We start from the raw sequence: 25,305 nt of genomic DNA, 5'->3' as shown, positions 1-25,305 counted from the left end.
GACTATGGAAAACTCAATTTTTCCACAACTAAAGACAAATTACCAATTCCAGTGTTAGAAGATCTATTGGACGAATTTCATGGGGCTAGAGTTTTTTCCTAACTTGAATCTCATATTAGGCTACCACGGATTAGACTGAATGACTCTGACATTCCAAATACTGCCTTCAAGACCTACTTTGGCAATTATGAATTTTGGTCATGTCATTTGGAATTTCAAATACATCTGGCACATTTCAGGCATTAATGAATAACATATTTGGGCCTTATATCAGGAAATTTGTTCTTGTATTTTTTTTGACATATTAGTATTCAACAAGTCACTTTCTGAACATATTGCACATTTGGAAATAGTCTTGTAATTGATCCAAGAATACCAATCCTTTGCTAAGCTCTGTAAGTGTGTCTTTGATATCTCCCAAGTGGACTATTTGGGGCATATTATTTCTGGAGGGGGTGCAGCTGCTACCCATCTAAGGTAGCAACAATTGATGATTGCCAGAACCTGCTAGTACCTCACAACTTAGAGGACTATTGGGACAATGTGGTTACTACGGGAGGTTTTGTGAAGAACTTTGGCATAATTGTTAGGCCTTCCCATGATGCACTTAAAAGGACAAATTTTGTAGGACACTTGCAAGGACAAAAGGCCTTCCAGGAACTGAAACAATCCCTCATTACTGCCTCAATTCTTGCCCTCCCCTACATTTCTGAACCTTTCTACTTGGTAGGTGCAGCCATGATGCAAAAAGGCAGACCCTTGGCTTATTACATCTCTACACACTACCCCAAAAATGCTACTTTCTCGACCTATGAAAAGGAAGCATTGGATATCATTGTTGCATTGAGAAGGTGGAGACACGATTTCCTAGGTAATGACCCGATCGTCAGAATACACCACCAGAGTTTACAGTTCATAATAGATCAGAAAATTACCACTGGAATACAACACAAGCTTATGCTAAACTATTGGAATTTAATTTCACCCCAGAATATAAAAAGGGCAAAGAGAAATTTGTTGGAGATGCACTTTCCAGGAGAAATTCCCTCATGGCAATGTCTCTGAAGTGGAACAATCTTACATTGCTAATTCTACGTAGAACTGTACTTGCAAATCATGTTTTGGAAAAACTGTTACTGTCACCAAACCACTATGTTGATCAGAACACACTACACTCACGGATCATTAGACATAAAGGAAGAATCTATCTAGGCAAAGAAACCACTCTGAGAACAAAGCTCCTCACTCTTTACATGCTTCTGCCATTGGGGGCCACTCAGGGATGAAAGCATTCTACCCTAGGATCAAAGGTATATTCCACTAGCCAGGGCTCAAATAGCATGTTGACAAGTTTGTCACTGATTGCCCTACTTCTTAGAAAAACAGGGGGGTTGTCCCCATCCTGGATTTGTAGACCCACTTAAAATACCTAACATGGTATGGACTCACCTGAAAATGGTGGATAGACTTCCAAAGTTTGCACACTTTATCCCCCTATCTGACCCATTTATAGTGCGGACAATGGCTCAAGCAAACATCAATAATTTACATGTCAGCTTTGGCAGGATATTTTCAAGAGAATGGGCAGTGAACTACACTATATTTCTGCATATCATCCACAGTCTAATAGACCGAATGAGAGTGTAAAGCATTGTATTGAAAACTACCTACGTTGTCTTGCATCCTCCCAACCCAAGAACTAGTCTACACAATTTGAAATAGTATAAAGATTCCGGTAAAAAGGGCCGTAACCCAGCAGCATTGCTTCTGATATAATTTTTTTAGTCAGTTGCCATCAGGGCTAGAGTACATAGATGTCATCATCGTGCATTTTTTTATTTTTACATTGTTCCCAGAAGAAATATCTTAGCAAAAGTTGGATATAATGCATTCACAGTGCATGGATTTGATAAGTGGAAGAATGTGAATGATGAAAAAAATTGTCCAGTCTTAGGCCATGTATGTTCTACACCTTGCTCACCACACAACAATCCAGCCATAGAATATGAAGCATTATTGAATTAGGCAGCCCATCTAGAAAATGTTGTGGCAAGGAAAGTCCTAGATGGTATTGTTAGCAACCCACCCATAGTCTTTCATTTACAAAGGCCAAGAAAATGGCAATTTCTGGTCAAATTTTAATATACTACACTACAAGGCGATTAGTTAGCATAAATCCCATCATAACTGGTGTTTCTTCGACATTAGCACCATATATCTTTTAAGAGGATATTTTAATTATGGGATAATTACATTTATGCCCCTAGTTGTGCCTCACTCGGCTGTTTTACCCCTAATTTCCAAAGTCACCGGTTCTGTCCAAGTCACTTCGCTCCTCTTATGCTTTTGCCCTTTGACCGTTTGACCGTCAGTTCGAAAACTTCATAACTTGTAACACCCACGATGCGGCTATATCTCCCACGTGTCGAGGCACCACTTAGAGGCATAACCGCATTGTGGTTTTGTGGCAAGAACGGTCATCTTCACACAATCCCATGTACTGAACAAGAAAGGGGTAAATAGAGTTGGCTTAAAATCTCCACTTCACATAGTAATGACCAAGGTCCCCGTCGAACTCCCACTTGAGTTCGGTAGCATCACCTGCATCGGTATCATCGGTACTTGCAACTGTTTTGGTAGTATCTGTGAGTCACGAGGACTTAGCAATCTCAAAACCCGCGAGATCAAGGCTATTTAAGCTTATGGGTAGGATGTGGTAATGAGGTGGGGTTGCAGTAAGCGCAAAACAAATATGGTGGCTAACATACACAAATAAGAGTAAGATGAGAAACTACGCAACGGTTGTGAAGCTAGAAGTGACCAAGAAGTGATCCTGAACTACTTACGTTCAATCATAACTCAAACCGTGTTCACTTCCCGGACTCCACTAAAAAGAGACCACCGGATATTAACAAATTTCCATCTGCCACATAACCGCGGGCACGGCTCTCGGAAGTTTAAACCATGCAGGGGTGTCCCAACTTAGCCCATCACAAGCTCTCACGATCAACGAAGGATATTCCTTCTCCCGAAACAACCCAATCAGACTCGGAATCCCGGTTACAAGATATTTCGGCAATGGTGAAATAAGTCCAGCAAGACCTCCCGATGCACCGACCGAGCCTGATAGGAGTAGCGCGATCTCGTTCTCAGGGTACACCGGATGAGCTAAGCGTACAGGTACCAACATAACCCAAGTTTGCAAGATGATGAGATTGATGAGTCCTCGTGACTCAAAGATACTACCAAAACAGTTGCAGGTGCCGATGCTACCGATGCAGGTGATGCTACCAAACTCAAGTGGGAGTTCGACGAGGACCTTGGTCATTACTATGTTTCGTTTCCTGATGATCACTAGTGGAGCCCAGTTGGGACGATCGGAGATCTAGCATTTGGGGTTGTCTTCTTTCCTTTTGGTTCCGTAGTCAGACCTATGTGTGTACTCTGAATGATGTATGCTTTATTTAAGTATTGTGTGAAGTGGCGATTGTAAGCCAACCCTCTATTATCCCTTTCTTGTTCATTACATGGGATTGTGTGAAGATGACCCTTCTTGCGACAAGACCATAACGTGGTTATGCCTCTAAGTCGTGCCTCGACACGTGGGAGATATAGCCGCATCATGGGCGTTACATAATTAATTCATACTAAATCAGAAAATGCAAATAAGACACCAAAATGTTCGGCAAAATATCACCTATATGTCAGTGTCATTTGCATTCATGACAAAAGTTTTGGAAAGTGCCCATCCGAGTTTTAGTTCTTATGATATCACCATGAATAGTAAAATATAAAAAAATGAAAAAATTCTAAAAAAAATTGGTGGCAAAGAATGGCAATTGTTTTAAGTGCTTGCCAAGTTTCATCAGGGAATCATGTTCGTGGATGTCGTAGCAAAAAAAACAATCAACACTCCAAAATAGATTGTTTTTTTGCCATGACTTCCACGAATGTTGTTCCCTAATGAAACTTAGCAAGCAATTCAAACATTTGTCATTCTTTGCCACCAATTTTTTTAAGAATATTTTGAATTTTTTTTATATTTTACTATTCATGGTGGTATTATAAGAGCAAAAACTCGGATGGGCACTTTCCAACACTTTGGTCATGAATGCAAATGACACTAACATATAGGTGATGTTTTTCCGAACATTTTGGTATCTTATTTGGATTTTTTTGATTTGGTATGAATTAGTTATGAGGTCTTCAAACTGACTGTCAAATGGTCAAAGGGCAAAAGCATAAGAGGAGCGAAGTGACTTGGACAGAACCCGTGACTTTTGGAAATTAGGGGTAAAACAGTCGGGTGGGACACAACTAGGGGCATAAATCTAGTTATCCCTTTAATTATCTAGCTTGGCCAACAAAATTTGAGCCATAGTGGCACATCACAATCCATCTTGGCTGAAAGAACATCGACCCAGCTTGTTGCTCCATTGACATGTGGGACCTAGCGAACTAGTAAGTTAGCAGGAAACAAAACCAATTCTGTCCGATGGGAAAATCCACCGGCGATGACTCCCCCATTCTCCTTCTTCCCTAAACCCAACCACGGTGGTGGGATGAAGGTGAGGCGCTGTGCTAGGTGGACCATGAGTGACTCGCTAGTGGCAATGTGTGCATTGTGAATCTAGTGTGACACCGTGGTGCCCTGCGAGTTCTTTGAAATGGATTCCTCGGTAATTTGAGTTCAAAACCATTTCAATTTTAGGAATTTTGCAAACATTTACTAATCCACACTACACGCAGAGCTTAATCCTCTTTTTACATGGAGCGATACCAGCATTTTTGGTTGGTCCGTTGCAAGTGTGTATGCTAACATGGTACCAACCGTAGTAAATTTTAGTCACAACTATGCGATGATGATGATGCATATACCCCTTTGTTTAATTTATGTTTCATTAGTAAGTAAGCCAACTTACTGAGAACTATAGTACATTTAGTTCACAATGTCTAAGAAGAGCAGGTGGATTGTTGGATCTGATACAACATAATACAAGTTTATTGTACGGCCATTGAGATCTGTAATACAATTAGTTCAATGGATAGGTTTCTTTTACCATGTATCAAAAAAATACAACAAGAGTTACATTACATGAGCTCCAAAAAAAAACTCTTAAATTGGCACTCCTCGTCGCTTCCTACCTAACAAAGCACTACCTTCACATGTGTCATGAGCATGACTTGTAGCAAAATAAACAAATGATTTATGAGGGGGTAACCTTGATTCCCATGATGTTAGAATAAAGTCTCCTTCTGGTCTAACACTTGGATCTACTATAAGTCCCCCCAATGTCACACTTGGTGATTCCTCCTTGATTGAAACATTAATTGTATAACGTGTCATGCTAAGTGGATGCAAAGCAAAGTCTGTTATGTCCACTTGATGACCTTGTGCTAAACGCGTGCTTGGTTGCACACCATCTATGGATAGGTTTCTTTTAAGAAATCTTATTGCCTTGTCCAATGTGCAACGCCAAAACCGAACATTGAGATTTTTTCTCAACACATCCGCGTATGAATTTGCTGCGATAAGTGAACCTTGCATATTGTTCAACACCTTCACAAATTCATCTGCTACTTGAACTAACCGTGGATGTTCTGCAGGGTCTATGCTCCCGAATGCCAATGCCTTGAAAAGGTACCTCAACTCATCATTTGATAGAACAGTAAGGAAAATTGGTTTCACCGATCCAAACCTGCCTAATATTTTTAGTTTACTTATGATGATTATCTTACTTCCTCTGCCTATTCTTATGAAAAATGAGCGAAACTTTTTCCAATCATCGTCCCCTACATCAGAAGCAAACTCGATAACGACCAACAACATTCCTTCCATGGTCCTTCCATGGTCAAGTATGCTCATAATGTTGTCTCCATCTAAGTGCAATACAGAAGGGAATCGCGAGCGAACCCTTTCATCGCCGCACACATGGGCAACCAAAGTTTTCTTCCCAGTTGTTGGACCACCTATGACCGGGAGAACTGGGAGTGCATGATCTCCGTGAGGGTCGTTGTGCTGCAACAAGAAGCTCAAGAGCTTTTGCTTTTCAGCATGTCGGCTGAACATGAAGTTGTCGGTGTAAAGATAAACGTCGTATGGCCTACGAGACATGCGCTCACATCCACCCAGAAGCACAACAAATTCTACCATGTCAGCTATAGCAATTTCTAAACTTTCCAAGGCACTGTGCGACTCAAGGTGTGTGCCCTTATCAGTTGTTGTTCGTGAGCGCTTGGCTAAATACAAACTGCTGCTAGATGAATTGTTGCTGCTAACCTTGTCAATGCACGCACCATCTTGGAGGGCTTGGTACCTCGAGTTATCCAGCACACTGTATCCTCGGTACATGGCCTCTGAGAGCGTCTTGAGCTGCATCATCATCCCGGAGTTGGTTATGTATCGTGTGTCTGCCTCCTCGACGATGGTGCAAGCTCTCATCAGGAGATGCTGCAAGTTCTCCAGCACCTTCTCCTCTGACTGTGCATGGCTGGAGGATTGGTACTTGTTCATCAGGAAGGAGATGAACCGGCTCACCAGTTCACTTGCAACTACAGACTTGGCAACCTCCATGTTTGAGATTGATGAGGTAATCTGCCTTTTGGTCTCTGGACAAATTTAACTGGGCTGGCTTCTGCCAAGTCTTGCATAGCAAGGATGACTTTAGCTGCAACGAGGTTGGCTGAGACTGTCCAGCCACCCTTCTGCACTTATATGTGCACAGGCAGCAGGGAAAAATTGGTTAGTATTTTTAGTATTCACATTAAGTAGGTCCAAATTAGTTTTTTTTCTATTGACTCCTTCTATACTTATGTGTGTACTCTACTGTACCAAAGTACCACCGTGGAAATTGCCTGGGCTAGATGAACGACAGTTGAGAAGCATGGCGCAACAAATTGGCAAGGAAACAATATGCTCCATTTTTTATATTGGTCAATGAAGATGAGGATCACCACTCAATGCTTCAGTAATCTTTGGGAGGAGATTTGACCATTTTGTTTGTACATTTTTGCTCCTTTAGTCCTTCAGAACGCAACCAGTATATATGTGGCTTATTTTATGGTAGTTTAGTCTTTAACTGAAATCCGTTGCACCATGTGCATTCTTCACATTGCTACAAAAAATGGAAAAAGTAAAAAAAGTATGATGCAACTTCGGACGATAGAGACTTGATTTGTTTGCTGTTTGAAACTAGGAGTCGTCTGCCTGCATGAAATTGTTGTTGCCCCCCGTAATGATTAGGGTTAGAGCAATTATCAGTTCTAATTATCTAAGCATCGGACATTATGAAATTTCAATAAAACTCATCTCCTGGGTGTGGGGTGGAGATGCTGTGCAATATAGCCTGCCACGGCAGCAATAACTCCCGCCCTGGGACTCAGCAGTGGCACTGGAGAGCTCCTCATTGTCGTCGGGGTTGTCTTGTACAGTCAATCTTATCATTACCGGTCGTCTTTCTTATAGCATGCTTATTCCTGGAAAGGCAAGCCAAGCGAGTAAAAAAAGAAAATTTAAGATAAGGGTCGCCGAGTGTTAATTCTCTATGTAATCTAGTCTGAAATATGCAGGTTAGCTAGATATATAGCTGGTGTTTGTGTGTGTTTCTTCATGTTTTCACCTGTGACGGCACATATGGCAGCCTCCATGGCAAGCAAAAAGACGATGGAGAACGAAAACTACTGCTGGTCGGTCTTGTTGGCGTCTGGATAAATTGACTAGCCTGTGCCAAGTCTCAAAAAGGTTCTTCGTAAATTAGGGAAGTCCCCAAACTATTGACTACGACGAGTTCAAGGGTGGGTGTCATCCTCCCATTGTATTGGGTACTCGGCTTAAAAAAAAATCCTGTAGTGACACACGGCTGCTTACATCTCTCCTTATAAACTAGGTGTTGTATTGTATATTTTAACGAGTGAATGACACACGGCTCCTAACATCTATCCTTACAAACTAGGTGTTCTTGTATTGTATATTTTCACGGGTGGGTGACACATGGCTGCTAACATCTATCCTTACAAACAAGGTGTTCTTGTATTGTATATTTTCACGGGTGGGTGACACACGGCTGCTAACATCTATCCTTATAAACTAGGTGTTCTTGTATTGTATATTGGCCTAGTACCCAATAGAATACACAAGCTGCGATCCTAGCAAAAACATATGAGAATGACAAGCCAGCTGCCCAAACGTCAGTAGGTAGGCCCAAATTAATATCGTTATTACATGCCAGCTTGTACATTTTAATTATCTTTACTACAAGAAAAACACATAATGCCGAGTATCAGAAATAGAGCAAAGGCCAAATACACCTCGGCAAAAAGTTTGCCCAGTGTTACACCCAGCAAAGCTGACTCGGCTTCACCCATGTCGGCAAAGCGACGTAAGCCGAGTGTTTTTATCAGGGACTCAGAAAACGGTTTGCAAGTATATATAAATCAGCAGCTCTCGGCAACTTAAAGATGTCTGACGGCCAGCAGACGAAAAGCTAGGTGTCGCCGCTCGGCTTCCATTTCAGCTAGGGGTCAATCAGAAGGTGACACGTATCCAACATATGAGCCGAGTGTCTCATAGCCAGTTCACGGCATAGGAGTATGCCAAGGGACACTGCTCAGCTTCCATTTCTGCCAGGGGTCAACCGAAAGGTGTTGTTGACGTATAAATGTATTACTTAGTCTCTTTCATAAGATTGGGTTTTTGGTTGCATTGGCTTAAACATATACTTGTACATTGTATCAAATCCAAAAGGTCATGCACTTCTACAGATGCCATGTGTCCATAATATAAACTGAGTTCCTCATAGGCTGTTCACGGCATAGGGGTAAGCCGAGTGTCGCCGCATGGTTCTATTCAGCCAGGGGTCAACCGGAGGGTGCCACATGTCCTTAAGGTATGCTGAGAGTTTCATCTGTGATACTCGGTATAAACGTAAGCCAACACTTAAAAGTATCCTAACTATTAACTGCGACGTGTTCAAGGGTGGGTGACACATGGCTGCTGACATGTAGCCTTATAAACATCATTTACTTGTGTTGTATATTGGCCTAGTACGCCATGGAAAACACAAGTTGTGCTCCTAGTAAAAGCATGTGAGAATGACAGCCAACTATCCAAACGACATCAAAACATTGACTCGTATTTGTAATATTCATTCACAGTAGGTAAGTCGAAACTAATACTACTTCCATATAAACGTACATATTTTAGTGACTTTTCTACTCCCGGGTGTGGGTACACTTCTATCTACACGGTTCATAGCAGATTGTCTTCGCTCTGAGATCCCAACTAAATTTACTTGTGTTGTGTGGGACAGTTCTTCACTTGCGTACATGTACATTAACACGAATTCTGATACTTGGCTCCATGTGCTGTCAGTCTGCTGCAGCATAGAAAGCTGATTACGAAAAGTCAAACACAGAGGTGTGCCACGAGTCAGGCTCCTGTGAGAATCGCAGTACCACATGACGGCTGAGATAAGGGGTGTGTGTAAGCCTGGGAGTAGCCACACCTTTCCGGCATCGAGTATATGTGCACTCTACTCTAGCAAAGTTTGACGGTGGAAATTGTTTGAGCTTTTCCGGATGAACTTCACTCGAGAAAGCATGGCACCACTCCTTGACAAGGAAAAGGTATGCGCCCTTATGTTTTCATCAGTGATGATGAGAATAACTACAGCATGCTTTACTACTAATCTTTCAGAGGATATTGTTGCCCAAAATCTTACAAACAAGCTGCTGGAAGGTGCGAGGAGGAGGTGGTGTTGCGACTTGCAGGTCATCATTATTGCCTGGATTTTCAAGCTAGCCTTGTACAGTAAATTTTGTCGTTACCGGTCTTCCTATCAAAAGAAAAGTCAAGCAGGGAGTAAATAGAAATGTAGTAACTCAGATGCTGGCTTCTTTAATCTTTATGTAATCTGTGTATGTTCCTCCTTCACAATAAAGGAAGTTAAGTTTCCTTCAAATTTGTGTCGAACTGATCTTGAATCATGATTCTGCTCTAGATTTCTAGTCCATTTGGTCATCACTGCAAGCTCGTTTTCCTTTTCTCTTTCCCATTTTCCTTTTTTTAGAAAAGGAGGATATACCCCCGGCCTTTGCATCTAGACTATGCATGCAGCCATTTTATTAATTATCACAAAGACCTTACAAAGTAATACATGAGTCAGTCTAAAGCCAACACCTGTGGCTACTCCTATCCACTTGATAAAGGGTTCCGAATGTCCGAGCCGAATACCAAACAAATGTCGCACCAAAGCCTAACATCCAAAGCCGGATGGCCCAACCAAGCCACAATGCCGGGAGTGGGTCACACACCGGTCCGGCGCACTCTCAGAGGCCGCCACGCCATCGTCTTCTACCGATCCATCTCCAGAGCAGGTACTGACGCACCGACCTTTACAGGCATGTCGTTGACGCCACCACGGCGTCAAACAACTCCACCATCCTGTACGTATCGATCCACGCGTATGTCGCTGAAACTCGGCGGTGACATGCCATCGGGATCCGTCGTCGGCCTTGCGGATGATATAATACCGCTCCTCCTCTTGTCCCCTTCAGTCAACACTTGCTTCAAAACGATGCCCCTAGGAGGGAGAACGACACCGAAGGCGTCATCATCGTCCGATCCGGTAGACCCAGATCTAGGGTTTCCCCTGGAACACCCCTATCGAGTTGACGTGACCTGCAACGACGATGCCTCGAGAAGGAAACGACGTCAGAGATGCTGCCATCGTCCGACAAGACTGCAGTCAGGCGCGGTTTTCACTGGAAGCCGCATCGTCACGATCTGGCAGCTTGCTAGAACCTCACGGAGCTTTGCCATAAAGGCGTAAGCCGCCTCTAGTACTCCGGCGGATATCCTCCATCCCTTCACTGGAGCCCTCATCGCGCCGCCGACCATCTACTTGAACAATCAACTATGGATCTAGGTGGGATCCAGATCTGTGGCCTCCGCCATGCCCACCATCGCCAGCACCAGCAGCCATGGGGTCGTCGGTTGCCGTCGCACGGCCAGGGAGCCACCCTGGCCTCGGCATAAGCCCCCAGCCCAAAGTGCCCCAGCCGCCTTGAGGGGTTGTCGCCGCCTCCTCCTAAGTTAGCGCCTTGGCACCGGGCGCCGCCGCCACCGAGGCCAACGCCGGCGGCAGGATCCGTTGTGGGTTGTGGGGCTGGCGGCGCTGGGATCTGATCTTTTGAAAAATATTGTATCATCGCATCCAAAACAATAAAATTTGGTAGTGTGGGTTGTGAGCTTGTCTAAAGAAAAATCGCCAAAATTTAAGATTCCAAATCAATAAAATTATATTCATCATGAAATATGCTGTGCATTATAAACTGAGAATGGAGGCTAGCAGTGTCAGAGCAGTTACCAAAGCGCAACATCAGTGTGGCCCAAAAGTCGTGCAGAAAATCTGTGGAAATACCCAACAGCAAACTAAATGGATCAGATTCAAATCTCGAAAGACAAACAAGATGCTAGTAGTCTACTACTGCCTCGTTGCCAAATTATTGTGCATACAATATTTTTCAAAATTCAAACATAGTCCAGGTTTATAGATAAATTTATCAACATTTACTACATCAAATCAATAACATTAGATTCATCATGGAATATATGCACTATAATTTGGCAAGCAGGGAAGTATATTACAGAAAAAGAAACAGAATGAACCAGAGCTTAAACATCCTAGATGGGGTTGTTGTCCTTCATGAAACAGTTCACGGATTGCATCGGAAAAAACTGAATGGGGTGGTTCTTAAAATCGACTTTGAAAAAGCTTATGACAAAGTCAAGTGGTCTTTCCTTCAACAGACTCTCAGAATAAAAGGTTTTTCTGCTGAGTGGCGCGCTATGATCCATAGTTTCGTGTCTGGAGGTAGTGTTGTCATTAAAGTCAATGATGACGTTGGCAACTATTTCCAAACAAAGACAGGATTGCGACAAGGTGACTCAATATCGCCCATGCTATTCAATATAGTGGCTGATATGTTAGCGGTCATGATTGAGCGTGCCAAGGTGATGGCCAAATTGATGGGGTAGTGAATCATCTAGTGGATGGTGGCCTATCTATCCTCCAATATGCCGACGATACGATTCTCTTTATGGATCATGACCTCGAGAAAGCAAGAAATCTGAAATTAATTTTATCAGTATTCGAGCAACTCTCAGGGCTTAAGATCAATTTCCATAAAAGTGAACTGTTTTGTTTTGGCGAGGCTCAAGACGAAGCCCATCTGTATGGTGAGCTATTCGGATGCGGATTGGGCCAGTTTCCGAGCACTTATTTGGGGATACCGATACATTATCGGAGACTCACAAATTCTGAATGGAAACACGTCGACGAGATACTACAAAATAGATTTAATAGTTGGAAAGGTAAATTGCTATCTCTGGGTGGAAGGTTGGTCCTCATAAATTCAGTACTAAGTAACATGGTACTATATATGATTTCCTTCTTCAAATTGCCGAAAGGAGTATTACATAGATTGGATTACTTCCGATCAAGATTCTTTTGGTAAGGTGATAGCGAGAGAAAAAAATATCGGCTGGCTAAATGGAGTGTGGTTTGCCGTCCCAAGGAACAAGGCGGGTTGGGCATTCATGACCTTGAGGTTAAGAACAGGGCCCTCCTCGGCAAATGGTTGTTTAAGTTGTTGACGGAAGATGGTGTATAGCAAACCCTCCTAAGGAGAAAATATGTGGGTTCTAAGGCGGTATCCCAAGTATACTGGAAGCCTGGGGACTCTCATTTTTGGGCCGGACTAATGGCAACGAAGAAATATTTCTTCCGCTATGGTTCCTTCTCAATTAAGGATGGCTCGGAAATTAGATTCTGGGAGGATAAGTGGCTAGGTAGTGCTACTCTCCGGGAACAATATCCAGCTATGTACAATATTGTGCATCACAAGGGCGATAGTATTGCCAATGTTTTGGAATCATTTCCGCCAAATGTGACGTTCAGAAGGGATTTAATTGGACCTAGACTCCAATCGTGGAACATACTGCTCCAACGGTTAACCACGGTACAGTTGTCACAAGGGTCCGATATCTTTCGTTGGAACCTACATGGGAATGGGCAGTTCTCAGTGGAGTCTATGTATAGAGGTCTGATCCAGTCAGATGTGCCAGTTGATAATAATAAGAAGATCTGAAAGATGAAGATACCTCTTAAGAATAAAATCTTTGCGTGGTATCTTCGTCGCGGAGTCATTCTTACTAAAGATAACCTTATTAAGAGGAATTGGCATGGAAGTACGCAATGTGTATTTTGTCCGCATGATGAGATAATAAAACATTTGTTCTTTCATTGTAAATTGGCTTGTTCTATATGGTCAGTCATTCAGATAGCTTATGGCTTATATCCTCCGTGTAGTGTTGCTAATATATTTGGCAACTGGTTACATGGTATTGATCACAAGTTTAGAATTCTTCTTAGGGTGGGAGCGCTTGCCATGATTTGGTCACTTTGGCTATGTAGAAATGATAAGGTTTTTAATGATAAAGTACTTCCCTTATGCAGGTTATCTACATATGTACCGGGACGCTTCGTCTATTGTCCTCTCTACAGCGAGTGAAGAATCGAGACCTGTTTACGGAGGTGTGTACACGATTGGAGGCTGCGGCGAGGGATACTTTTACGGAGGTGTGTACATGATTGGGCCTCCTACCGTTTAGGTGTCATACATATATTCATCTTTGTATTTCGCCTTCTTCTTTTATTTTGGCTTGTAGTGAGGACTTTATTGGCTGTGTGCATCTTAGTTATGCAAAGGCCGGGTGTAATGCTTAAATCATTTAAGTAATAAAGCACCCATTTTCAAAAAATTAGTTTACCACCTCAAGAATCAAGATACAGTAAAGGCAGGCTAACGTTCAGCTCGACAGCTAGAATGCTTGCTTAATTTAGTCTTCTGTAAACAAGCTCAATCTCCGCATCTCCTCTTCCCTAGTGGCAACATTGTTCGTAAGAGCAGCAAAGACTAGCTCGTCCTTGATGGCATCGTCCATCGACGACGGCAGCAGCATCGTCGGGTCATCGAGGAACTTCTTGGCCTGCTCAAGGTAGATGTCCATACGTGGTGTCGCGAAGAGCCGCGTGACCCCCCTAGCTGTGAAACGCTGCCGGTCATGTGAAGACTCGGAGGACGAGGCATAGGAGCGACCCTTCCAGGGGCCGTACCTTTCCGGGTCCAAGAGCATTATGGCCAGTTTTTTTTGTGGCTTCTAGAATAAGCTGCAATAAGCTGCCCCCTACCTAGCTTATTCTAGAAGCCCAACCAAATTTATCTTTTAGAAGCCTAATAGTTAAGACTTGACTAATAGGCTTATAAAAAATAATTTGTTTGGGCTTCCAGAATAAGCTGGGTAGGGGGCAGCTTATTCTGGAAGCCCAAAAGAGCTAACAAAAGAACTGGCCCTAAGAGATCCTGCAGCTCCGTCATGAGCAGCGGGTCCGACTCCTCAACCAGCATATTTTGAGCCTCCACTAGCTTGCCATACGCACGTTTGGAGTAGAAGTTGCCCCCCATGGTTTTTGCCTCCTTGATCATCTTTGCCGTCTCCAAACAGGCCTCCTCCCTCTGTGACTCCACCGGCTTCTCCTCCTCGAAGTCTGAGACATCTACGCCGGTGCGCCACACGGTCAGCATCTCTGGACGCGCAACAAACTGCTGCCTCCCAGAAGAGCTGCACATCACATTTACGAAGCCTATGAACATGCATGCAATATGGTCTCATTCCTAAATCCTAATACAAATATCAGTTGGAATTGACTGGTATTTGGTACCTGCTTCTGTATGAGTAGGTGGCCTTGAGGATCTCGGTACTCCGCTCGCTCTCAATGGTGGGGAGGCGGAGGTCAACCATGACCTTGCGCACTTCCCTTCCATAGAGGTTGCCGAGCCTGATTGTCACCAAGGTTTTGGTTACCGGTCGAAATTTCGATATTTTTCATGGTTACCGCGTATTTCCGTGCCCCTCGGTAAATCCCCGTACCAAGCAAAAAAATATCAGTTTTTTGAATTTTTTGAATTTAAACACTCAATTTATAGTAAGTACGTAGGATCTAATTAATGCCATGAGAGTAGGTTCTGGCGTGTTGGTAGCAACCTAGTTCCTGTTTTGAGAGGTCTCTGGTTCAAATGTTCGTTCATTCATTTATTTGAATTTAAAATTCAACTATAAAATTTGTTTGAAATATTCTCAGAGGAGAAAGGAGGGAGGGGGGGGGGGGGGGGCGCAACGGAGCCCTTTTATCTGGGTCGGTGAATGATCAGAATCACATTTCCTTCACTAAAAATTTTCAGAGGACATGTAACCAGTTTGTTTCTACATTTGCTGCTGTGGTTCTTGATAGTCTGCATGGCTGCTTAATTAGACCATTATTTCCAAGCTCAATCTCCGCATCTCCTCAGCCCTACTGGCAACATTAATGTTAAGAACACCAACCTCCTGCTGGACATCGTCATCCGTAGACGGCAGTGGTATCGTAGGGTCATCGTGGAACTTCTTGGCCTGCTCTAGGTACTCATCAATGCGTGGCGTTGCAAAGAGCCGCATGGTCTCCATGTTGCCCCTCGCCGCGTAACGCTCCAGGCGGTGCGAAATAGACGAGGACGCCGTGTACGGTTGGCCGTGCTTGGCGTACGATTCTGGCGCTTCCAACAGATCGATGATCCCCTGCAGCTCGGTCCTGAGCTCCGGGATGCAGCGCTCCCTGTTCTGGGCCTCCACTAGCAGAGCCTTGGCACTGCCAAGGTCTCTCATGTCCTCCGCCAGGTACATCGCCTGGTGAAGCATTTCCACCGCGTGCAAACGGGCCTCCTCCATCAGTAACTCTGGCGGCATCTCCTCCTCGAAGACCTCCATGCTGGTGCGCCACACACTCATTGTCTTAGGAGGCATGCTGATGAACTCTGGCCTCCCTGAAGAGCTGCATTTCGGTCATCACAGACATATTAAAGATGATTTCATTTGATGGTTTACACTGATTATCTCATTGATTGCTACCTGTTTTTGATGGATACCGTACCAGCGTGACTTCGATCTCCGTGCTACGCTCGCTGTCGATTGCCGGTAGAAGAAGTTCAACAATGACCCTGCGAACTTCTCTGCTGTAGAGGTTGCCAAAGCTTACGCGCTCGTGACCCTTGCCGCCGTAGGACTTTAGATTCCCAGAGTTCACCTTAACTATATGTAATTCGCCAATGACCCATTCCATCTTCAGTTCGAGCTCCTCAATCGCGACCGTAAGCAGCCCGGCGAGGCACTGGGCTACGGCCATGATCAGGCCAGCACCGCCAGTGTCCTGGACGTGACCGTCAGACATGAGCATGATGCTGGCGACGCGACCGTCGCTCACCTTGCGGTCGGTAAGGATATTGGCCCCGGTCCGGAGGCCGTCAATTATGTTGGTGGCGCCCTGGGCCACAAGACTGTCGATGAGCTGCTGCAACTGCCGCTGCGAGGCCTCGGTGACCTGCTGCAGCGGACAGAGCTTGGTGGCGATATTAGAGAATGTGACAATGGAGAGTCGGTCGATGGGGCTGAGCTTCTGTACGACAAACCGCATGGCGGTCTTTACTTGGTCTAGCTTCTCGCCCTCCATACTGCCACTGACGTCCATGACGAGCACCAGGTCCAGGCCCGGCCGGTCACTGGTGCTGTCGCCACCGGTGAGCTCCAGCATCACCTTTATTTTACACTCTTTCAGTGGGGCCCTTTTGCAGTGCTTGAACGCCAGCTGCACGCTCAGTGTTCTTTGTTTTCTTGGTTCATCTTCATTATTCATTACTAGTTTTCTTGTCTATCGAATAATGGCCAGCTACGGCTGAAATGTCCTTTATCGAAAAAAATTATTTAAGTAGGCTAAAAACTAAGTACTCACATTTCTTAGCATATCTATAAGTGGCGGATATCCAACTCGGTGCCCAGGCTCATCTGCTCCTGCTCAAAACAAAATTCACAATAAATACTAGAAAAAATAAAAAAATTCCAAAAAAAAAATTGTGTGGTAGATAATTTGATGCGTGAGGTCCGGTACAAATTTCGACTCATTTGGACATCTGAGGAGCTCTCGGCAAAAAAGACAAATCGGATCAGAACAGTGCGTGAATAGTAAACTTTTTTACCAACACTGTATTTGTCTTTTTTGCCGAGAGCTGCTCAGATATCCAAATGAGTTAAAATTTGGACCGGACCTCACGCATCAAATTATCTACCACACAAAAAATTAGAATTTTTTGAATTTTTCTAGTATTTATTTTGATTTTTTCTGAGCGAGGGTGCAGATGAGCCCGGGAGCAGAAACTCCGCACTCTATAGGTGGTCCCTATACATATAACTGGCTGTACGTCACCTACTTTATGTATATTCCACAACACTTGGTTTGGTAAAAAGTGTTACTTTAGTGCATCTGCAGTGTTACAAACCTTTTACTGCCTAATAAAAAATAGATGCCAAAATATAAGTAATCTTATTGACGAAGAGGTTGTCAAATGTTACTATTTCTGCAACAAGAGCGTGGAGTGTTACCATATTCAAGCCGGCTTAGTGGAAATTATATTCTATGTTATCCCCGTCTCTCTACATAGATGCAGAGATGTACCCATGCATATGTTTTTGGAACGATACATAGATAAAGATAGTAAGAAATTAGCAATTGTGCCATTAGTGACCACACCTTGTATATCGTCGACCCTTGGTCTCCGAAATCGCGGCGCAGTCTCGGTCTCATTCAGCATACTGATGATTACACCTATACTCGGCCTTTGGTGTCGATCGGCATCCACACAGCTTAAAGCTATTTCGATACATCTCTTCACTTGTTTGGAATGACGCTCCAGCGTGTAAACTGATCTTGTCTGTAGCTTGTTCTTCCAGTTCCCATGCACCTACCAGTATGTAACATAAAGCGTGGCAGTTTCTCGAATTATATGGAGATATTATTCATGAAATACGTACTACTAGTCTCAGTAAAGGCAATAATTCCGCTTACAAGCTCTATGAATTGTTTTTTTTTTTAGATCAGCTCTATGAATTGTTGGGTAGCCATTTCAGCACTCCGAAAAGTAGCCGTTTGGTCCAGTCATTATCTTTATGATTAGCACACCCAAACTGAATATGTCAAACTTAGTAGAGATTATACCCGCATCTATGTATTCCGGCGGTACGTACCCACTATATGACAAAATGACACATCATATATGTTATCGAGACCATCGGTCTAATGTATATAATTTTTCAATTCACATAGATGATTAGACTTACAGTGTTCCTACAGCACTTTTGGTCATTTGTGTTTGTTCTCCTCTGAAGAGCCTTGACAAGCCAAAATCGGCTAATTTCGGCACCATATTTTCATCTAGCAATACATTCGCTGGTTTTAAATCCAAATGATACATAGGAGGATCCAATTCCTCATGAAGGTACTTCAGACCCTGACAAATCCCCTTAGTTATTGCGTAGCGTGTGCACCAATCATGTCCAGTAGATTCATCTACAGCAACAAACAAAGGGCAGCCTCCATAAGTGTATGTTATGAATGGTTGCTTAACATGCTATATCATAATACAAGCAGAGCACCCTGCATCATACCAGTAAGACAACCATCAAGGCTTCCATTTTGCATATACTCAAAGCAAAGGGCTCTCTGTGTCATCTCAGCAAAAACCAGTTTTCCATTGTAAGGCAGAAATTCTCGCCTAGTTTCATGGCAATAGCCAAGTAACCGCACAATATTTTTGTGCCGTAGAGTTGCAAGGTTGTGATACTCCTTCTCAAATTGCTCATCATCAATTCCTGGAATGTAATGAAGCACCTTCACAGCAATAATTTCCCCAGTTGTATGCTCTCCCTGTTCAACATATCAATGCATGCATGGTTTAAAGTTCTGTTTGCAGCGATACAGGTAACACGACTAGGCATAAAATTTGTCCATACTGATACATGTAACACAGAGTATTGTTTTTTGTCAGATTATAGTGCACCAGTGTAAGATCAACTATGCAAGCAGTCATTAACAAAGATAAATAGAGAACAAAATATTTGTGTTTTGTGAAGTGTGAACTTGAGCAGTTACTCTCTGCTGGGAGAACTTGTTCTACCAGCTCAAGTAAATGCTGTACACGGTGGTGTTTGAAATTAACACGAGCATGTCTGGTTATTAAAGTCTCATCATCACTTGTACCTTATAAACATTTCCGTATGAACCTGCGCCAATTTTCATGTCCGTAGAGAAACCTTTTGTAATTTCATTCAATAACCGGAACGACAGAACCCTTGGCGCTGCATGTACATTTTCCATGTTATTGCTTCCTCCGATAGAGAAACAAACACAAATGATTACCTGAAATAAACCATATGTCTATATTTTACATGTAGAACAAGCAATAGAGATATATGACTAGTCTAACTTTCTCTCCATGTGATCTCCATCAAATGACCAATCGAGCTTGCACAAGATCTGATCAGTTTGATTGATGTATCAAAAGACAACGCTCAAATATGATACAAGATTCTGTTTGGAGGAAGAACATTTGAAGCAACAGCTACTGGATGGTCAGCAATAGGAACGATGAATTGAATACATACTTGAGACTTGCCCGTGGGGTGATATACAGAACAAGCAATAACTTGGAAACTGCTATGCAGATCGATGTCCAGTCATGCGATCAAAATCTGCGTCAAGCAACAAAGATGCAAAATTTGTATTAAGATCAACCAAGTTAGATCTCAAGTTCTGAACATAGTATATAGTTGGAACGAACATGAAACGAATCCAAGAATAATCTAACATACGAGTAGAGGATAAAAATTAAGGTGAATTGAGTTCAAAAGCACAATACAGAGTGCTAGCTATAGACATGTTGAACAGAGCTAGAAGATTTTTTTAAACATCTTCGAACAAAAAGAGAGAAGTCAGAGCAAAATGACTATTGTGAATCAACAGACCTGTTAGCGCTCAACTTCATACACCCATGGCAATGAGGCGCAGGAGATCGAGAGAATGAGCAAATTGTGCTAGCTGGACTCCAATTAGTAGCGCTAGGTGTTGGTTTTTGTGGCAGCCACCTAACTAAGTGCCGTGTCTGGTTGTGTTACCATGCTTGTTGTCAGCAAGTTGAGCCACTTGCTATCTCCACGTGTTCTCTCGGGCCGCGACTTATTGAATGGAATTTTTCTTCGCATACGAACAATCTTGACTAGTAGCCGGCTGCTGCAAGTGGGCATATGGTTATATTTGTTTAAAAACCTACAGATCTGATTTCGGTCAACGTACGCTGTCTGCTTGCATGACGCATTTTCGTTAAGTGAATACTGTACCTAAAGTTGGACTGCAAATTAAGTCAATTAATTCAGACATACCAGCCAACTACTTGTGTCCTGATCGAGTTCAGTTTTTTCCGTGGACTAATCAACTACTGACGTTCATCAAATCCTGAGCCGAGGTTGGTTCTTGCCATCAGTGGACAAAAGTCACTGAGCCATTGAACTCATTCTGCTTTTGTTCTTGCCACTGAAGGGAAGAGAGAAGGGCACACCTTGTAGAGCTCGCCCGCCATACAGAATAACACACAATCAGCACGGCTAGATTGCAATACATCTTTTTACGGGACCAGAGAACATAGAGAAGAATTACTTAAGTTGTAAGGTCAATCGACACCACAGCTTGCACATACCTGTTAGGAAATGGATCTAGCATATATGCGACGAAGCGAGAGTGCACGCACAAATCTTGGTGAAACTGAATGATAGTGATAAGGGGTGTACCTGCATGCGTAATAAGTGATAGCATATAGTACTCCTTCTGTAAACTATTGTAAGACTTTTTAGATCACTAAAAGTCTTATACAGTAATAGTTTTCAGAGGGAGTACCACTTATTAGCTTCGTAAGACTTGACAAAGTCTACATTTATGGCAACAAGACGAATGATTCTCTCAATGAGCTAGATTCTGATGGCTAAGAGCATCTAGAACCAGACCTCTCAAAACCCCCTTATAGGTCTGAGCAAATGGCCCGGTCACTGTCGGATCACGAAATTGCCATCCAACAAGATCCCCCAAACTCAGCCCAAACGTCTGGGCTGTCCGGCACCCTCAAAACCCAGCTCATATTTAGGGCAGCCAGTACAGGGTCGCTACGTCGGACCAGCCCATGCTGGCCAACCCCATTCCCACATAAACAACACTCTCGACCGCTCCCCTTCCGCCAAGGTCGTCCCTGGCATCGAGCCGGACCCAGTCGTCTAGGCTGGGCTCGTGAAGGAGGACTCGAGCTCCGCATCGGCAGACAAGGAGCTCGCCCACTATGCCGCCCTCTAACGCTCGCGTATGGACAAGGGCGGCTCTTCGAGCTCCGTGACGCCCCATCGTCCACTCAGGTGAAAGCAGCAGCTGCAAGCGTAATCGCCCAATGTCGTCCCCCATTGTCCGGCATCGGTCACCGCTGGCACCCATTCATGTGGCCGCTGGCTGTTCGTGCCACGTCAAGCACCCCAACCAACCCCGCGGTGGACGCAGGAGTCCGAGGCACGGGCCCTTGACTCAGCTCGCCCAGGAGAAGGCACGGAAGGCGGCGACCAGATCTCGTCGGTGCAGCTGTGCCCCCATCAACCGCACGTCATCGTCCGACGAGGAGGACAAGCTCCTTCGCGAGATCCCTCGCCGCTCATTGACCAGCGTGGAGACGGACGGCCGCCGCCGCAAGAATGCAAAGGCCTTGTGGGAGGGCAACAAGGCATCCCAGTGGACAGCCGCTGAGAAAGAGGTGGCCATGGCCAAAGCCTGCTACCTCGCTACGGAGAAGCCCCCGGGGCCAGACGTCTCACCGTCCTTCCCTGCACCTCGTCCTCGTCTTTCGTCACCAACAACAGTTCCTTTGACTCCAACGACTCCCCTGACGACAACCCCTAGGCCGTCTTCGCCATGTACTACAACCGCCGCCGCCGAGATGACAAGGGGGAGGACAAGGTGCCGTGCCGGTGAATCATGTCCTGTCCTATTCTTAAATACCTGCATATATAGATGCGATGAACTTGCAACTCTTTTGGTTGTCCGAGTCCGACGATGAACTATGCAATGATCTTTTGGTTGTCCTATGAAATGTGGAAGAATCCTTTGTGTTCTATGTATGCTCTTTATTCCTATGTGATATACGTGCATGGATTTGTATGGATTTGAGGGGTGGGAAATACGGGATCGACTGCGGAGAGAGGGGGGAGGCAAATTTGGCAATCCTAGATGTAGATGCTCTAACAGCAGGGTATCTCTACTACCTAAAAGAAACGTAAGGTTCCATTTCCCCTCTTACATTCCCCCTCTTCGTCCAACCCCTTCGTACGATCCCCCCTCCCCTCCAGCGATTTTTTTTTCTCCCGACACCGGTTTTCTCCCCACCGATTTTCTCCCTCTGCCGATGTTCTTTTCTCCCTCCAATCGACTCTATCTTTGGTAAAGAAATAATTCACATAAGGCAACCAAGCGGAATCAATCAACAATCAATCGAAACGCAATCAATTCATTCATGATGGTGATAAATCTCCTTCCTTCTTTCAATCAAACGTTGATCAATCTCCTTCTTTCAATCACTTCCTTTTTCCTATCACCATGGTTTACTTGGCGCCAATGAAAATGAAAATAGTCAGATCAGTCAATATACGTCCTTGCGTTCTGAACCATGAGTCGTGTTAGAAGAGAAATCGGGTCTTAGCACTCATGCCGATGGGACCCAGGATGGGCCGTCCTGGCTCGAAGAGGGTCATGGCACCACCGCCTGTGAACTTCGTTCCCGCTCCCGTTGGCCCTCCACCGCCGATCGCCAGGCAACATTTTATCCATTCCTGCTTTTAGTTATTTGCATTAGGAAATATACAGAATTGTGCTCTTTGTCAACCAATTGCAGACATGTAAGGTTCAGCGAAATAGAAAACCTACATATATACAGTAGAGGTTGGGACGCAACGGCAAAGGTTTTGTATGCTCGCATCAAACATACCCGGAGTGGAGCAGCCATCTTTCACGCCATCCTCATCGACCAAACTGTAAGTATTCAAAGAAGATATGCTATCAAGTGATCTGCTGATAATATATTCAACATGCTGCTAATGTATGCAATAGGTTTCCAGGGGGTCAAAATGGATGTAATTGCATTTGATCCATTTCAACCGATCGCATATCGCTTCAGCGACAACCTACGTGCCGGCTCAGTACACTTATTCAAAAAAGTTGGTTTTGAACCAGCAGCTATGCATCTGCCAGTTGCATTGCCGGTGCCATGTGACTTTTACATCGTCCTCCACTCGCGCACTGAAATACTTCTTGCCAGGGCCAGCATTAACATCCCTTCGTTGCCGCCACGATTCATTGATTTTATAGATGTCTACAGCCTCAGAAACAGGATGCTTGCAGGTGCATTGTATCATCTCACAATGAATTTTGCTAACATGTAGTTGAGCCAGACTTTCTTAACAAATTCACATCATTTTTTCCCAGATGTCATTGGCATAGTGATGCATGTTAGCAAAATAATGTTACACAGGTCAGACGACCGTACCACACCATACCGACATGTGATGCATGGCAGTGGGCTAACATTTTATTGCTCAACCAGGAGGGAGTTTATCTACCTACGTGTCTGGGACCAGCATGTGTCACGCCACTTGATGCGGTGGGGACTAGCAAAGCAGGGGCTTTGGACTTTAGGTGCCACACTGCTTGAGGTCAACAGAGCACAACGTGAGTGCTTGTGTAATCGAAGAATGTTTAACATGACCATCTTGTATAAAAATATGGATTGTATGTTGTTTTATTAAACCTATTTTGTACGGTTCTTGAAAACGACATACATGAGCCAGCTTGTCTTCCAACCAGACAACCAGCAGTCCTATGAGCTGGCAGCCTGCCGTGCGGCACTAGGAGATGCTCAACCGGGCAAGCTTGATTGTTCAACGAACGAGCCATGTTCACGTTCAACGAATGAGGAGGGTTCAAGTTTGATGCAAAATTCACTTCGATGCTCTATAATGATGTTCAAATGTTATTATGTTCGCACAGTCCGTTTCGGAAAAAAAATATGTTCGCACAGCCACTTAGTGTTCGTCGCCTCTAAAACAGCTTCACAAGGATCTATTTTTATAGTACGTGTTGTCATCATTATAAATCCAGCTAGATGAAAGAAATCAATGACAGATCAGATTCTGTCCGGGATCAACTGCTATATCTATGTTCTTTCCATTTTTTTTGTTTCCCCACTAATTCCTTGTGTAATAATGCGCATTAACTTTAATTAATTAATACGGGATCACTTTCCTATCCATGGTTGCATATAAGTCTACTTGGCATACGAACCTCACGCACTCTTCGTGGCATTGGCTTCCTGCTGATCTGTCCCCGCCTCCAATTCAATCAGCTCGACTATCAACCCGGGTGCCACGCCGCTAAGATAAACGCAAGCAGACTCCTATCTAATTTGGTTCGGTAAGACCTATAGTTTATTCATGTTTACCATGTATAATTAGCCCCATGTTTGTGAGCATCGACTCTATGCAAACCACATCCTGTTTACTATTTGGGCTTCGAGCATAATAGAATAGTATGCTTCAGATGAGGTTGCAGAAATACACGTACCCACATATAATCGGTGACTGGCTGGGAGAAGGGGGCCTCCATCCCTTTGCGATGCGTCGGCTGCAGCTCCTCTCCACGCCGCCGGAGCAAACTCCAGCACACAGAAACCGCTCAGCCTCCGTCTTCCGCGCGGACGCCGTCTCCCGGCCCGCCGTCACCGTAGCGCGCGCAGCCTGCCATCAATGGCGACGGCCCACGCAGCCCCCATCACCATGGCCAGGACGTCCGCCTTCAAGGACGGCGGCACCACATCCTCAACGAGCACAGCGGGATAGATCGACGCCGGACGCGACATCGCCGTCGAGCATCGCGAATTGCCGGCGCGGTTACGCCGGCAAGGAATTCGGCGCCGACGCAGCCGCTATCTCCTTCCTTTCCGTGAATGACGGCGAAAATTGGAGGATATTTTGGGTAGGGTTTCCACCAGTGCTGATTTTGCGATCGTGTTGTTGATCTGTGCCATCCAGGGGATCGGACGGTGCGCATAGTGGCACAGCGGTGTTGGCAGGCCCAAGTTGGGCCAATTTAGAATGGATGGATGGTAGCACTTGATGTAATAGGCCGTTGACCAGATTAGTTCTCGTGGGTGGGCCAAATGTTATACTACGCTGTGTTTTTCTCTTGTACAACGATGCCTCCATTTTTTATATTTTCTCATGTGGACAATATCTAATGTATGGTA

The 25,305-nt window shown here is 44.3% G+C and overlaps 4 protein-coding genes and 1 long non-coding RNA gene across 5 annotated transcripts; all 5 read right to left on the bottom strand.

The window, feature by feature from the left end:
• Positions 1–5,050: 5,050 nt before the first annotated feature.
• LOC109754157 (uncharacterized) lies at positions 5,051–6,574 on the bottom strand. Its single transcript, XM_020313083.2, has one exon. The coding sequence runs from the start codon at positions 6,572–6,574 to the stop codon at positions 5,117–5,119; it is 1,458 nt and encodes a 485-aa protein (XP_020168672.1). The 3' UTR covers positions 5,051–5,116.
• Positions 6,575–13,900: 7,326 nt separating this feature from the next.
• LOC141040602 (uncharacterized) lies at positions 13,901–14,863 on the bottom strand. Its single transcript, XM_073506713.1, has 3 exons — positions 14,784–14,863; positions 14,402–14,683; positions 13,901–14,177 (listed from the first exon to the last, which is right to left on the bottom strand). The coding sequence occupies exons 1-3, from the start codon at positions 14,861–14,863 to the stop codon at positions 13,901–13,903; spliced, it is 639 nt and encodes a 212-aa protein (XP_073362814.1).
• A 453-nt stretch (positions 14,864–15,316) lies between these two features.
• On the bottom strand, positions 15,317–17,018 carry LOC141020487 (probable E3 ubiquitin-protein ligase EDA40). The gene is made up of 2 exons (XM_073506712.1): positions 16,007–17,018; positions 15,317–15,921 (listed from the first exon to the last, which is right to left on the bottom strand). Exons 1-2 carry the CDS (start codon positions 16,785–16,787, stop codon positions 15,371–15,373), a joined length of 1,332 nt encoding a protein of 443 aa, XP_073362813.1. The 5' UTR covers positions 16,788–17,018; the 3' UTR covers positions 15,317–15,370.
• A 242-nt stretch (positions 17,019–17,260) lies between these two features.
• On the bottom strand, positions 17,261–20,017 carry LOC109754206 (probable serine/threonine-protein kinase PBL23). The gene is made up of 6 exons (XM_073509469.1): positions 19,949–20,017; positions 19,589–19,675; positions 19,185–19,343; positions 18,593–18,851; positions 18,266–18,494; positions 17,261–17,889 (listed from the first exon to the last, which is right to left on the bottom strand). The coding sequence occupies exons 3-6, from the start codon at positions 19,299–19,301 to the stop codon at positions 17,817–17,819; spliced, it is 678 nt and encodes a 225-aa protein (XP_073365570.1). The 5' UTR covers positions 19,302–19,343; positions 19,589–19,675; positions 19,949–20,017; the 3' UTR covers positions 17,261–17,816.
• Positions 20,018–22,402: 2,385 nt separating this feature from the next.
• On the bottom strand, positions 22,403–24,996 carry LOC123497299 (uncharacterized). The gene is made up of 3 exons (XR_006670965.2): positions 24,624–24,996; positions 22,932–23,036; positions 22,403–22,837 (listed from the first exon to the last, which is right to left on the bottom strand). It is a non-coding gene; the product is annotated as an uncharacterized lncRNA (long non-coding RNA).
• Between the last annotated feature and the right edge of the window lie 309 nt (positions 24,997–25,305).

This window comes from Aegilops tauschii, chromosome 2, assembly GCF_002575655.3.
Source record: "Aegilops tauschii subsp. strangulata cultivar AL8/78 chromosome 2, Aet v6.0, whole genome shotgun sequence".
NCBI classification, from domain to species: domain Eukaryota; kingdom Viridiplantae; phylum Streptophyta; class Magnoliopsida; order Poales; family Poaceae; genus Aegilops; species Aegilops tauschii.
The sequence above is the reverse complement of the archived record's forward strand: the minus strand, read 5'-3'. Positions and strand labels throughout refer to the sequence as shown.